Raw genomic sequence first — 14,387 nt, 5'->3', positions numbered from 1 at the left:
TCACATATATGTCCTTCAACACATTTATTTTATGCCATATTAACCTAGCTTATTATTATTACTATTATTGTTATTATTATTATCAATAATATTAATGTTAGTAATAATAATAATAACATTACAGTATTGATATTAATAATAATAATAAATAACATAGCAATACTAGTTAGTTAGCAATGGTGATGATATAGTAATAAGTAGACAGTGCCACAGAAAGATGAATCTAACTGTTATTTCGTTGTAGGAAGGATATTTTATTGAAATAATAGTAGCTGGACATTTGCGTACACTGCTCAGACGCTGTGTAGAATAAGCAAATGTCACAAAAGTACCCAATGTCACAATGTCACCTATCTGAACACTCTCACTGGTCGCTAGAGGTGGACAATAAGTGGTAAAGCGATAACAGCTGTGACAGGGAGGTAAGAGATAGAGTGATGCTACCTGGACTAAATATGTATCTTTGCTCTTCTGAGCCCAACAAAGTTGCGATGTTAACTCTTCCCGTCGAACAATCTCTCAGTAATCTCACGAAGTACATTGAACATACATTGCAGCATGTGGTGTGATGTTAATATTTTGTTTATGGAAGATATATACTTATCTTAAAGGAAGGAGTAAGAAAACAGCAAATTATATCAGCGCTCTTTAGTTTATGATAATTCAAATGGAACGAAAAGTCTTCTTACATTTAAAATGGTGGCAAGAAGAAATTATAAAGATTTAGAAATTTTTATCAGAATCCGATAATATATGCATTTTATTGCATTGTTAACTTTTCAGTAATTTGCTTTAAATATCTCATAACGTTTTCTATCAAAAATTAGCACGTTTGCGAATAAAATTCGAAAAACGATTGGTAGGCAACTGATTCACACATGAAAACAACAATGTCAGCTTCGTTCTCACTTCAGTGAAGTTTTCAAGCGCAATAAATTATTCAACAAATCAACAAAGACCGCCTATCCCATAATATAACAATGATTCATGGCGATGATAAATGGAAATGTTTGTTATTTGTCAGACATTTGCAGAACAAATAATGGATATCTGCTGTTTGATTCATGCAAAATGATATATTTTATGGCATGTGCTTTAACGTGCTTGCATGTCATCACATAATCATTTCTAACTTCACAAAAACTTTCAATTGAAAATTAAAAATTTATTGAAATAACGATACATAGAACCGTTGCTGACAATAGTTACACGTAGCTATTGTCAAAATGATTTAAATAAAGCGTAGCAGCAAAAAGCTTGATTTTCTTCTTATTGGAAATAACTTTCCAAGCTATGTTATTGTTGTTCCATATTGATATTAAAGCCTTCTAGTATTTACTAATTTGTGCGAAATTCCACTTTCAAAAAATGAACAAGTTTTTGTCAAAAGTGCTTGATTTTTCATTTCATAAATGTATAAATAAACTGTCTTTTTGAAAAATAGCTTTTTTTGATTCATAGGTGATATTAAAAGTACTTCCACTTCCACTAAAGAAATCTTTTGCTGACTCTTTCATTATGATTTCGATCAAAAGTAAGCAGTAGAATGAAAAAATCGTAAACAGTTCTATTCCTTATTTTATTGAATAAAATAAAGATCATTCTCTATTATCGAATAGCAACATAACTCTTGGAACAATCTCGAAAATTAAGACATCACAATAAAGACAACACATAACAACAAAGCGCAACACTATACTTTTCACGAATCTTGTATGCACTAGGAATTGGTACTTGGAAACAAAATTGATTTTCAAAATACCATTTCAAAATTTTCATATTTTCCTTTAGAAATTTTTCGTGAAAGATACTTTTACATTTATATCTCCATCAAAATGTCATTAATTACGGATTCTTTTGAGTAAGAATTTTTTTGAGAGAAAAGATTTGAATCATAAATGCATAATCAGTAGCGTTTCTACGAAAAGGGAATTTTCAGTTACTTTGCTAAGACAGTCTTTAAGTTTTGTGATACATACAAAATGAATTACAATTACAAGATTTTCTAATTGGATAGGATATTTGTTTTTGGTTTTTGATTTCTGCTAGAAACAAAAATTTATTTCTACGTGGAACATAAGTAGATAAGTCAATAACATTTTTTAAAAACAAATATCAAATTTTAACAAATTTTGTGGGCTGTTTTGGACTTATTGAATGCTGTAAAATTAGTTAGAATTAAAATCTTCAATAAATGATTTTATTTGAATTAAATTCGATGAAGTTTCCAACCTCAGTTCAGTGAAGTTATTAACAAGCTTGAATATTTTTTAAAATAATTGAGTGAAGTTGTTAACAAGCTTGAATATGTTTTAATATAGTTCATAATCCAAACGCTATTAATCATTTATAATTTGCAAAGATTCAGTAATAAAAGTTTCAGTCAGACCGTAGACCTGTTGGTTGAATAATTGGCTTCATAGCAATTACTGTTTTTCAATCAATGAGTAACAGCCAGTTTGTGTATATGAATGAAGCATCAATAGAAATAAATTGTTGTTGACATATTATATTATGCAATGAAATTTTGTTTGTGATATCACAAATACAATAGATTGTACTTTAAAAATCGAATCACAAATTGGGAATATCATTTGCTACTTTAACTTCTCTTTAGAAAAATTCGAACAATTTTATAAAATTCACAACGGAATGTTTTAACGCAAAAATTCAAGCATAACAAATTACTTCTTTCATAACAAAAATAAAGTGACTATAAAACCTTTTCAAGGGTATAATTTTAATTAGTACGTAATTTATAAAACATATTTCGTTAGCTTACTCATGATTTTTGTATATAAGAAACTAATTATAACAGGTTATAACAGGATTGCTTAAATTGAAGTACAAAAGTTCTCATCAAATTGCTACGACAAAGATTTATTGTTAGATTTTGGATCTATTTAATCCTCACAATCTATCCAGCAGTCATTCTCTTCGCCAACTGAAAATTAATTACTATGATAAATTTACGACAGAATAAAAAAAGACAACCATTAAATTGACTTATCATCAACCTCAAATTAAATTTGATATCTTTAACCACTCTTTTGTCAATATAACAAATAATTCATTAAAATGTGGGCTTAATTCTGCTCATTTCAAAGCACAATTTTCCACAATTGGAATCTAATGAAATTTGGCATATTAGCTAACAATAATATACTGAAAGTCGATATGTTTCGTGGAAGTTCATTGACCGACAAATGAATTTGGTACTGATGGGAGAAGAAGAAATAAGTGTCCACATTTGTCATCTTCGCTAAACAACATGTGAAGTTTGAGGGACGAAAGGATTAGAATGAAAAGATGAGAAATAAATGGAGGTTATAACAGCTGATAATTCAACCTTGAAGAATTTCCAATAACTGTCCTCAACATCGCCATCATTGTACTCTTACTGACATTATTAAATCGATGCAATCAATTGTCGCAGTCTTTATTTTTATTGATATTATCAGCAACAACAATAACACATCATATAAGCTCTGCAGAATGATAACAAAGCGTTATTATGCTATGAACGAAAAAATATTCAATTCAATGTTTGCCTAAGTCATTTAACAAACTACGTGAAATTAGAACCACTTCTATTTACTCTTCACAAGAACGCACCAATAGTTGTTCGTTTCAATTAAAGAGTAAGATGACAATTTTTAGCAAATGTTTCTATGAAGCTTTCAAGAGATTAGATAATGAAAAGAAAGTGAACATAACCAAAAAATACAGAATTCCTGACATCCCATTTATCGTTTACAAATCAGAAAGATGAAATGTCTAGAATTCACTTGTTAATGAAAAAAAAAAAAAAAAAAAACCACTAATGAAATGAATATATTTAGTAGATGCTTTCCGATATGCTTGTGATGTATTCAAATTCTTGTTACAGTTTCATCACTTCCTGAAGCAGGCGCAAAATATCCATATCAGGAGGTTATGATTGCAATATAATTTGAGTTACTAGAGTCCACCACTCCTCTGCAATCTTTTTCTCAATTCTGTCATACATTTTTCTGCATTCAGACATAAAGTTCAGATTCTCTGCGATTTGTGAATAGTACACAAATCAGCAGAATTCTTCCGGGAACCACTTTTCCGCTCTACATGCTGAGTCTTTCCTCACTGCAGTCATTGTCACCAATAACAATTATTCTCTGTCTAATTAACTCTGCACAGCCCACAAACCCGAAAACTTATTGGATTTGGTCCTTGATGAATTCAAGTCCTTCATGATTTCCAAAATTTTGCACCTTCTAATCTCCGAAAATCGATGTTCTTTCTCAGTTTTCCGAATAAGCGAGAATTTTGATTTCCGATTGGCGATCACCAGTGCTGTTCGGCTTGATTCAGATTATATACGGACAAGGTATAAACCTACCTTAGAAGAGTGTACCCAAAAAATAATAAAGGTCTTTACGTTGTAGATGAACGACCTTGGAAGAGCCAACACAGCAGATTACCAAATCCGATCTCACGACAATATCGCCAATCAAGATTCTCTACATTACTGTCCAATTTTTTCATTTCCTGTTGTATTCCCACTTTTTCTCCTCTTTCTCTTCTAATCAATTCATATACATCATAAACATAGTACACTCACTCACTTGTTGACTATCATGTCGTTCGCATTCACTTTCTCTCTTGACCGCTCATTTATACTTCGTCCATTTCTTGCATTTCCGGTTTCTTTGTCTTCTTCAGTCTGTGCGACAGGATGGATGATCTCTCCTAGAGCTTCTGACCGGATGCATCAATTAACGTCAATTTTGATTAGAGCTTCTTTACAAGAAAGGAAGTGATACTTCAAATTGCTTCCCTCTCCACTCTATTTAAGACCTTGTTCATTTCAAAGAGGACGGAATTGTCGTTCGTCTTTTTCCGCCTATTCCGCAAAGAACTTTTGATCGAGCGTGAGCGGATAGTTTTCATTTCTGCTACAAAACAAACCATTTCATATTAATCCGCTCGTAAGCGTAAATCAGTTATGAAATGTCATTGACGCAGAGATAAAGATAATGGATTCATTTCTCTCGCGACGCTTCGAGATGTTAATGTATCTGAGAACGCCAGTAAGACGAAAAAAATGAACAGGTAGATATGACGAAGGAAAAAGTTCAGGAATACCTTGGAAAAACTTGTCACTTAGAAATTTCAATTTTTATGTGCTCGTTTACTCGAAGAATTTTTAATTACCGTGTTTAAAATCGAAGCAAAGGAGAAACGAAACTTGAGCTAACGCCTTACGCAAATAAATCAAAAACTCCAAGTAGTCGTCATTAAAAAAAATCTATGCCAACAACTACCGGAAAACTTTCTTAAAGTGATGAATAAAACAGCTAACTTTTACTCAAATCAATTTTCAAATTGCATGACGACTTGTGGATTTTATGCATCAACGGTATATACCAAATGTTATCAATAATGTGAATAAATATTTCAATATATTGAAATTTTGTCGTTTCGTTCTCTTCTTCCGTTTGTCTTGTTAATAATTTTTAAATATGATTTTTGTGCAAGAATTTGGGAAACGATGATCACTTCGCTTGATTTAAAGTGTAGTCGACCTCAGTTCTTTTGGAAGATGAAAGGAAAGAAAAAAAAACTTCTGATAAATATCATTAATAGTGCAAGCATCTTTTAACTATATGTTCTAAACATTACAAAAACATTGATTTTTTATCTTCACTTCATGAAGTTCAATTAATATTACAATTAATTTGGTCACACTTTGAACTTCAAAACAACTATTAACAATTATTAGGTCATCATATCTCGTAATAAACTTATAATTCAATTCTTAATTCTTTCATATTGCGAAAGAAGGAAATGTGGGCCATTTTTCTGAAATCGAGAATGACGAAGAATGGAATGAAAGGTAGAGAAAGAAACGCTGAACCAACTTAACAATATCCCTTTGTAAATGCTCCGACGTTGTTTGCATCTGCTACTATCAGCTGTCCAACGTAGTAGAACAAGTTGTCATCAGCATGTCACATTATATTTTTTATTACTTCGTCGTCTTCGCCTCCTATTTAATAATACCTGGATTAAATTTGCTGTTGCAGACGGAAATGGCTAAATTATGCCCAAAGGAGAAAGCTTTTTGCTTAACAAAAGCTTTACAGGTACTGCACTGTATTATAACCCTACATTGAAAATTGATTAAATTCAACTATCAATTGATACTACTCATCCCATATCACACTTATTATCCTTCTAATCAATGCACAGATAATTTTACATTTTCTCAATTGAAGTAAAGATGAATGAGAAAAAAATTTCATTTTTTTACTATTCTCTAATATTATATAGATGAGAGATGATCAACTTGAAACTGTGTTTAAACGCCTTCTGTTAATTTTTGTGTATTAATTAAAATGCCACCAGTAATTGATACATGATGGCGAATTGTCTTTATAGCGGCATTATAGGGTCAGTGCTACGGTAACAGCATAAAAGCAGAAACTTTGAAGCGAACGTGTCCATGTGCTTGTGACGTTGCACATTTCGATCGAATTCAGTCATGTTGCAAGACGGTCGGTCGACGAGAAATGGAATTTTGCTTGCCGCTATGTAGATATAATACTACTTTAAATGAGGTAACTCTTAATTGCTAATAAATTCGCAGAAAATCTTTTGTACAATTGATTCAATTGATGACATAAGCAATAATTGGAAATATTCTTGAAAGACAAAGACACTCCTTGAGATGTTCGTTGACAATCACATTAGCTGCAGTTAGACAACCGTTTATTCATCTTTCCAACTCTTATTCATATCAAACCAACTTTCTCCTTAATAACACCGCGAAGACAAGACTTAAGGTCACATGACATATTTAGGAAGTGTTAAAACTTCATTGATGGAATTTGTATTCATGGCGGTTATTTGGTACAGAGATCCCTTCACTATGAGCTTTACTCACTAAAGTTCTAATTAAGTGTAATTAAGTATAGCGTAAAATGATAGCGTAAAATGACAATTTAGCCTAACGATATGGGATAAATCACAAATATAATAGAAAGTAAGTGACTACAACAACAAAGTTGAAGAAATTTCTAGCTGAATACGAGTTTGGGCTACAAATGTGTCTCGCAACTAACTACATGGGCTTATTGCGCTGCTGATGTCAGGGATAATACGGCATGTTGCACGCAGAAAGGTGATTCCTTTCTTGCTATTTACTGTATGAATTATAAAATACGGGTAACTGTTGAAGACCGATACATCATTACTCATTAATGACTATTGAATTATTTTCAAAAATTTCTTCTTAACTTCGTCTCTTCTGAAAAAATTCTTCTTCGATACCCTTATGTGCAAAAATTTAACCAGAATATGCTAAATTGATCTGAAAGTCCTAAGCTAACTAGTCAGAGGATTTTAGAATGAGATAGGTAATCAATCGATTAATCTTCGAATGAAAGATTTTAAATCAAAATAACAAACAGCTCATATCTTAAATCGAATAATGTTCTTTCATTCTGTTAATAAAAATAATAAAAGTGCCCTTTATCAAGGAAATGTGAATCTTTATAAAACCTTTCTATGATTTAATCCAAATGTTGGAATTGTGGCCGTGATGTCACTCATTAAAAAAAAATTGTCGATATTCAAACGTTTTAAAGCATGGTTGAGTAATTAAGTAAAATCATTGAAGGCATCGCCCCAGATTGTTTGAGCTTTTGCAAGGGTGACGTGCCAACATGCGACTTGCAAAGCCTTTTCACATATCAACCTTGCCTGAGATATATCGAAACGATCACTCATTGTCATGTTAGCTCTTTCAAAAATTCTTAGTTGGAGCCTTAGTGGCGGTATTATATTACGATCATTTTGATTTCGCTGCACTTATTACAACTTCATTTTGCATTTCAGATGGAAAATTTGCTCTCAGCTCCGCGATGGGACCCAAATTGGGCAGCTCGCTGTGATTGGGATGAAAGTGATTGAACGATTCCTCGGGAACAAATTTCAGTGGTGTTATTACCAAATACTATTACTTTAATTATTTCAAAATTAATTACTACTGTGGAGAAATTAGTCTTTTAAAGACAAGAATATAGACAGAATCGGCCGATTGAAGAATGTTTTTACGAGGAATTGTCTAATAATTTTCAACTGATTAATTTCATATGTAATTCAGTTATTTCAGCAAAAATTAGATTTATTTCTCAAAATTAACATTGACAAAGCACCGAACTAAATTTAACGCAACGCAAGTATTCGAATTTATTAGCAGAAGTCTTCTCTAATAACCTTTACCTAATTAATTTTATCATGTGATTCATGTACTTCAGCAGAGGTTATATTCGTTGAACAAAAGTAAAACTAAAAATCCTAACCTTTGAGAACTTTCGAAAAATTAAATTTTTTTCCTTGATAATGTACTGTGTCTACTAAAGCATATAATATAGATGAAGGCAGTAACACAAAATAATTAACTGACAAAGAATAGTCGTTTGGCAAGCGAACAAGAAGAAAACATGTTCCGGGTGATAAACTGCATTCATCACTGTAAATATTATCTTTTAATAAGTCTGATTCTGTGAGAAAATTTTTTTTTGAAAAACAGTCAGTAGCTATCGTTGCATTTGGCACTCTTTCTTCTCTTGATTGATATGATTTTCTGTTCTTTCTTGTTTTACCAAATTTAAGTCATTTAAAAAAAAAAAAGTTAAAACTTCAACATTCATCGACATGCTGCTTCAACTTGAAAAGTCATGACTCCTTTTATCCACTCGCAAAAATCTTATGAAAACTTATTTCAACTTTTCTGCAATTAGCTCGATATTTCTCTAATTAAAACTTTTCTCTGTAAATGCGAAATGTATTAGCTAATTCTACCTTGAACTGAGTGCTAAAAAGTAATTTCTTTAGAAACTCAAGATTAAAAAATTAATGCGTGCAATCATATGCATTCATATTACGTTGAAAATCCGAAACTCGAAAGTGATTTTTTCGTAAAAGAATAGTTTGTATAAAAGTTCAAAGAAATGAAAAAAAAGAAAAAGATTCTCAGAGACATTATTTCATGCTTCTGTTTTCAAATCTCAAAGAAGCAAATGTTCCGTAAATTGCTGTAGAGAACAAATGTCCAAAAATTCCCGAATACTCCTAGCTGTCATTAAGCTAAACCTTTTTTACCACTTTAGTTTAGTCCATCAGTGTATAACTGAAGCAAGATCCATCAGGATGAAACTGGTATTTCATCCGTTTAATTCATGTTTACAAAGAAGTTGTAACAGATAGAGTCCGAAATTTTCACAGGTTTAAGATTTTGAGAAATGTCGTCATATTAAAACGCCACAACTATTTTTATCGCAAAAAGTGGAGTATTTCCGTCCGTCCGTTCGTCTCTAGATGTCAAATTTGCTAAAAAATTTCTTTCACTATTGTATTTCTCTTTTTCTATCACATTTACCGATTTCTTCTTTAAATAAATTTTCTTCATCGGCAATGTGGAATATCACAAGGCACTTCCCTGTTCTGTCTCCAGACTGCTTTCGAAAGACAGAATTCTCCTGCCGACTTAAGCTAGCTAGTTTCAAAAAGTAAAGCACACTCTTTCTCCGAATTTACGTATAATTCAAAAACGATTCAATCGGCGGGCATGCAGACAAAATCGAGGCATCTTTCGCCTCAATAGCGAACTATAGTTCGAAAATGAAAAGATGATAATAAAAATTTCCAGTATCTGGATTAATTTCATTTCCTGTTGTCTGTATTTTGACAGTTCGAGTTTCTGATGCTAAGCTGCACTGATGAATAATAGGAAAAACCAGCAATATTATTTCGTTGGTCTAAATTATCTTTTAGGGTTATTAAAACTTATAAATTTATAAGGGTCGAAGAGATATCCCACTGTTGCGGAAGTGAATGATGCAACATAAAGTGTAAAAATAAATTTAAGCACTCGAACATCAAAACAAAACAGATTGAATGCATCATAATACGAGACCAACGTTCAACATGAGGCATACGAACTTAAGATACAACGAGAATAAAACAAGCAGAAAAGAGAGCAGCCGCCATCTTAGTTCTATGTAAATTGTATTTACAGACAGTGACATGTACAACTTTTTGGCTAGAGAACAAAGTCATAGCAACAGATACTGCAAATGATTTCAAAAAAGTCCCATAAGTTTGAAAATAAGGTAAAAAGAAATATTTCGCAGTTTTGAAGTTTACAGAGACTTAATTAAGACTGGACGATAAAGAGAAAACACAGAAAACAAAGGCAGTAGAAAAACAGAACAACAACAATGGTAAAAACCCCAAAGTTACTAGATTTCGGATGAGGAAGAAGGATAGACTGTAGCATTCCCAGGATCATCACCACTTTTAGTCCTTTTCGTTTTCCTTTCCGCTTCATCTTCAGTTGATCTTTTCAACTTTTTACGAACCAAATTGCTAACATCGTCAACAGGCATTTTCTTTATCGATGACTTATGTAAGACCACTTCCATATTATCCTCCATCACAACATTTTCCTGAAACGTGATGTCAATTAAGTAAAAGGATTTTATTGGAAAACAAAATGGATAAAAGGGAAAGTAATGAAAAGAAATGAAAAGAGTTGGAAAAGAAATAAAAACCAATGAAGTGATTAAGTAATCAAGTAAAGTGGATCAAAATAAAAGGAGAACTTGGTTTTTTAAAAAATCGTCGCAAAATAAACAAAAAACAAAATATTACACATGCAATTGGGCTTAACAATAATCTTAATCCAGTACAAATTCATGTAAAAAGCATCGTTACAATGGTTCTCATTCATCAAAGTATGAATTTTCAGATCAGTTCAATTAAAAACAGATGCTATGTGATACTGAGTGAGATTTACTTTTATTAAACTTCTGGCACTTTCCAAAGAATCGTCAATTTTTATTTGAATTTCGGGCAATAGAAATTTGAGTTCATCAATTTCCTTTTTAATTATCTCTGCTTCTTTTTCACTTTGATGTGCTAACTGTGCTTCAAGTTTCGCTGAAATATGTACAAAATAGATTTCCAAATCTAGATAAAGTTTAAAGCTTATGCCAAATACTATATGCAAAATTACATTTTTTGTCTTTGTAGTATGACCAATTTATATAAGTAGGAAAATACAAAATAAATAGAAATATTTCAAGCAAAATCCAACAAACTCACCCAGTTTTGCTTCCAAAATTTCTTTTGACTTCCCAAAAACTTTGGCTGCATTCCCAAAATCTTTGGCAAGATTGTGAGTTCGTCCTTTTACAAAATAAGCTTGCGCAACACGCCGATCGACTTCACCGAAAATGCTTTCCGTGAGTAAGATACATGCATCAATATCATCAATCGCCTGTTTATAATTTTCTGCATCGGTTGAGCAATCAGCGAGATCCAGAAGAACTTCCACTTTCTTCTCTTTCCAACCTTCTTCTTCTAAATGCCTGAAAATTACCAATATTCAGTCCAGTCTTTTCAAATTTGTTTCAGTACAGTTTATAGATCAAAGTTATTTTAGTGTTCGTATTCCGAATACAGTATATTACTGAATACAGTATATCCATATTACTATATTCCCGACTGTAGATCTGTTAATATACTGTCTATAAAAAAACGAGTGCAGAAGAAAACTCTTTCAATTCCTATATGATGTGATGAGTACCAATGAGTCGAATTACTCGTAATAAGTGAATGGTTTTTGAAATAAGTTCGAATTCAACAGTCACTTTATACCAATTTTTTGACTTAAACACTCACTTATCACAAATGGTTCGCGCAACTTCCAAATTCTCCCACGCTAGCTGCAAATATTCAACGTCGTCAACGTCACTGGATCCTTTGTCGTCGACCTCTAGAATTTCATTTTTACCACTTTCACCTAATTTACCATCCTCTTCTTCGTCGTTAGCTCCATCACTTCCTTTCTTCTCGTCCTCCGTTTTTTCATCTTTTTTTCCTTCACTTTTGTTCTTTTCTTCCTTATGAACCATAGTTTCATTCTTATCTTCATCCTTATCTACAGTGCATTAATAACAACGGAGCGATCAATAACGACAATCAGTTTTTTTTTTTTTTTTTTAAATACATAATAAAACAATCTTTACCACTTTCGATTGCACAGTATCCCTTCGTTTGCTCCTTCTCTGTACTATTTCCATTATTTTCCGTAGTTATATCTGTTTCACTGTTATCGACACGAATATCAGTACCGTTTTCCTTAAGATTTAGTCCATACATTCATAAAAAAATCACCTTAAAGCTAAATAATAAAATAATCTGTTCCTATAAACCATTTTTTGGCTAAACATGAAGACCAATATCAAGAAAATTTTGAAAGACTTGCCGTGAAGTAGTCGATAAACTAAAAGCCACGATTTTTGGCATATTTTGTATCCGCAAATTCTAATCGTTTGAAAGAAATTTTTAAAAAAGTAGCACAAGTTTCACTCCATCAGAATTTTTTTGTATAGCAACTGTATCCACAATCGTACTTTCATAAAAACTTGCCTTTTTATTTTGCTCCAGCATATTGAAAGAGTCAACATGACAACAGGCAATTTTTCCCTTCAAGATATCAGCATTCTCTTCCAAAGCATTACCAACTTTTTCCGCAATTTCAGCTATTTTTTTTTCTGAACAGAAAAGCAGCTCCTTTTTAACACATATAAGGAGATACATATACTAAAAAGAAATTGAAAATGAAAAATTCGACTCTAAAAGAACAGAAATAAAAAATTACCAGTGAGTGATTTCACTTCCTCGATACTTTCATGTTTTTCGTTGTTCTGCTGCTTGCATGCTTCTTCGTCGGTAGCTGCAATACCTTGCAAAGCATTTGAAAAAACGCCATCCTCCAGTCTGGCCAATTCAAGCAAAGTTTTACCATAATACAGATGAGGGTCAAATGTTGGAACAGCAAAATATCCATAAATGTTAACACTGAAACGCTGACACAAAGACATTTCTTCCTGTTCTAATATATATCCCGAATCCATCATTTACTAACCCACTAAAAGTGATCGCAAATAGAATAAAGACTGAATTAAATTATGAGAATTATAACTTTGAAATTAGTTCAAGTAGCAATCATTTTCACTTCAACCTGAGCATCAATATATTCAGCAAAACCTACGAGAGTTCAGCAGCTTCGCCTAATTTTATTTCAGCTTCTTTGAATTTCCCTGATATATATGCCTGTTTTCCTTCAGCTAAAAGCGTTTGGAATGTCACAACATCTCTGTAATCGAATGGATGTATCATTAAATTTCAAAATTAGACATCCCAAATTTCAGTTAGTCGTTGAATAAGACAATGTAAGCAATAGCAAGATAAACTTCAATGAAATGAAGATGAACCAACCCCTTATCCTTCTTGCCAACAGACTCATCGTTCTTCGATGTTGGTACCATCATTCCTGCTTTCCTGAAAATACACACATCACAAACAGCACGCTTAATTGTACAACACTTCACATTTACCTATCACGTCCTCCTCTCCGTTCGCTTATATTCGCGCTCCAATCCTATTTCACAGCCCCGCGGCCGTCGTTATTTATCAATTCTCATTCGGAAGGTTTGCGAGTAAGGTGACCAAAAGCGGTTTCTTTTGGACCAATGAGGTGACGTAAGGTTGAAGGTGGTATGAGGAAGGGGGGAGGGGTGTGTGCAATGGTTAGAAGTCACTGTGCTGGTGACTTTTCATCCCAGTTACTACTAAGATTGATTCAAAGCAGATACTCGTTAATGTAATGTTTCAGTGGCGATGGAACTGGACAGGTCATTTACAGAACGCATAAAAGTTTAGGGAAGTATTTGCTTGTTGTAAGTTAACTATCACAATTATGATTTAAATGATGTTAAACCATTTTCCTCTCATTTCTGCATTTTTTCCTCTCATTAAGAAATAAACTGTAAATAAATTTATGTTGTTTTGATGACGTCTATAATTGCATTTTTGTTATCCGTTTTCATGTTTGTAGGCGTTTGATCTCCGTGACTTGTGCTATATCATATTTATGGTTTAACTGACTTGTGAAGTAAATCATTATCAGTCAGTTAATGCTTTGCAATCAAATAGATTTATATCTGTTGTTACTTATGTCATGATTAGGATAACACTCATCAACATAGGTGTGCATTTCTTTCTCACTAAGTTATATTTGCTCTCGTCATGCTTCAAGCCATTTATAGTGGCTTTCGTTTAATAAGTTATGAAATCATAGTTTGTGATGTCTGTATTTTATTAATCTCCAGCAATCTGGATTCTGGTCATAATAGTTCAAAACATTTCTGTTCTTGTTAATATGAATCTATTATCTAAACCTGTTCAAAGGGAAAATCAATTAAAGTGGAATGAATGGAATAATTTGAGGTGTTCAGGTGGAATTTAGACATATTTAGTGGCTGACTATACTG

At 32.3% G+C, this 14,387-nt stretch overlaps 2 protein-coding genes across 5 annotated transcripts; one reads left to right on the top strand and one right to left on the bottom strand.

Annotated features, from left to right (window-relative positions):
• Positions 1-6,071: 6,071 nt before the first annotated feature.
• Bm10086 (Uncharacterized protein) lies at positions 6,072-7,953 on the top strand (the record flags this gene model as incomplete). Its single annotated transcript, XM_043078859.1, has 5 exons — positions 6,072-6,125; positions 6,432-6,599; positions 7,063-7,162; positions 7,661-7,776; positions 7,879-7,953. The coding sequence occupies 5 exons, from the start codon at positions 6,072-6,074 to the stop codon at positions 7,951-7,953; spliced, it is 513 nt and encodes a 170-aa protein (XP_042934793.1).
• Positions 7,954-10,286: 2,333 nt separating this feature from the next.
• On the bottom strand, positions 10,287-13,385 carry Bm2122 (Uncharacterized protein; the record flags this gene model as incomplete). Of its 4 annotated transcripts, none has more annotated exons than XM_043078856.1 (9): positions 10,287-10,493; positions 10,844-10,986; positions 11,152-11,417; positions 11,731-11,989; positions 12,078-12,189; positions 12,481-12,605; positions 12,713-12,912; positions 13,106-13,210; positions 13,333-13,385. In XM_043078856.1, the coding sequence occupies 9 exons, from the start codon at positions 13,383-13,385 to the stop codon at positions 10,287-10,289; spliced, it is 1,470 nt and encodes a 489-aa protein (XP_042934790.1). The 4 variants fall into 4 exon arrangements, with proteins under 4 accessions (XP_042934790.1, XP_042934789.1, XP_042934791.1 ...); XM_043078855.1 differs by having other exon boundaries at positions 11,731-11,824; XM_043078857.1 differs by lacking the exon at positions 10,844-10,986 and having other exon boundaries at positions 10,471-10,493.
• Between the last annotated feature and the right edge of the window lie 1,002 nt (positions 13,386-14,387).

This window comes from Brugia malayi (assembly GCF_000002995.4).
Source record: "Brugia malayi strain FR3 genome assembly, contig: Bm_v4_Chr2_contig_001, whole genome shotgun sequence".
In the NCBI taxonomy this organism is placed as follows: domain Eukaryota; kingdom Metazoa; phylum Nematoda; class Chromadorea; order Rhabditida; family Onchocercidae; genus Brugia; species Brugia malayi.
The sequence above is the reverse complement of the archived record's forward strand: the minus strand, read 5'-3'. Positions and strand labels throughout refer to the sequence as shown.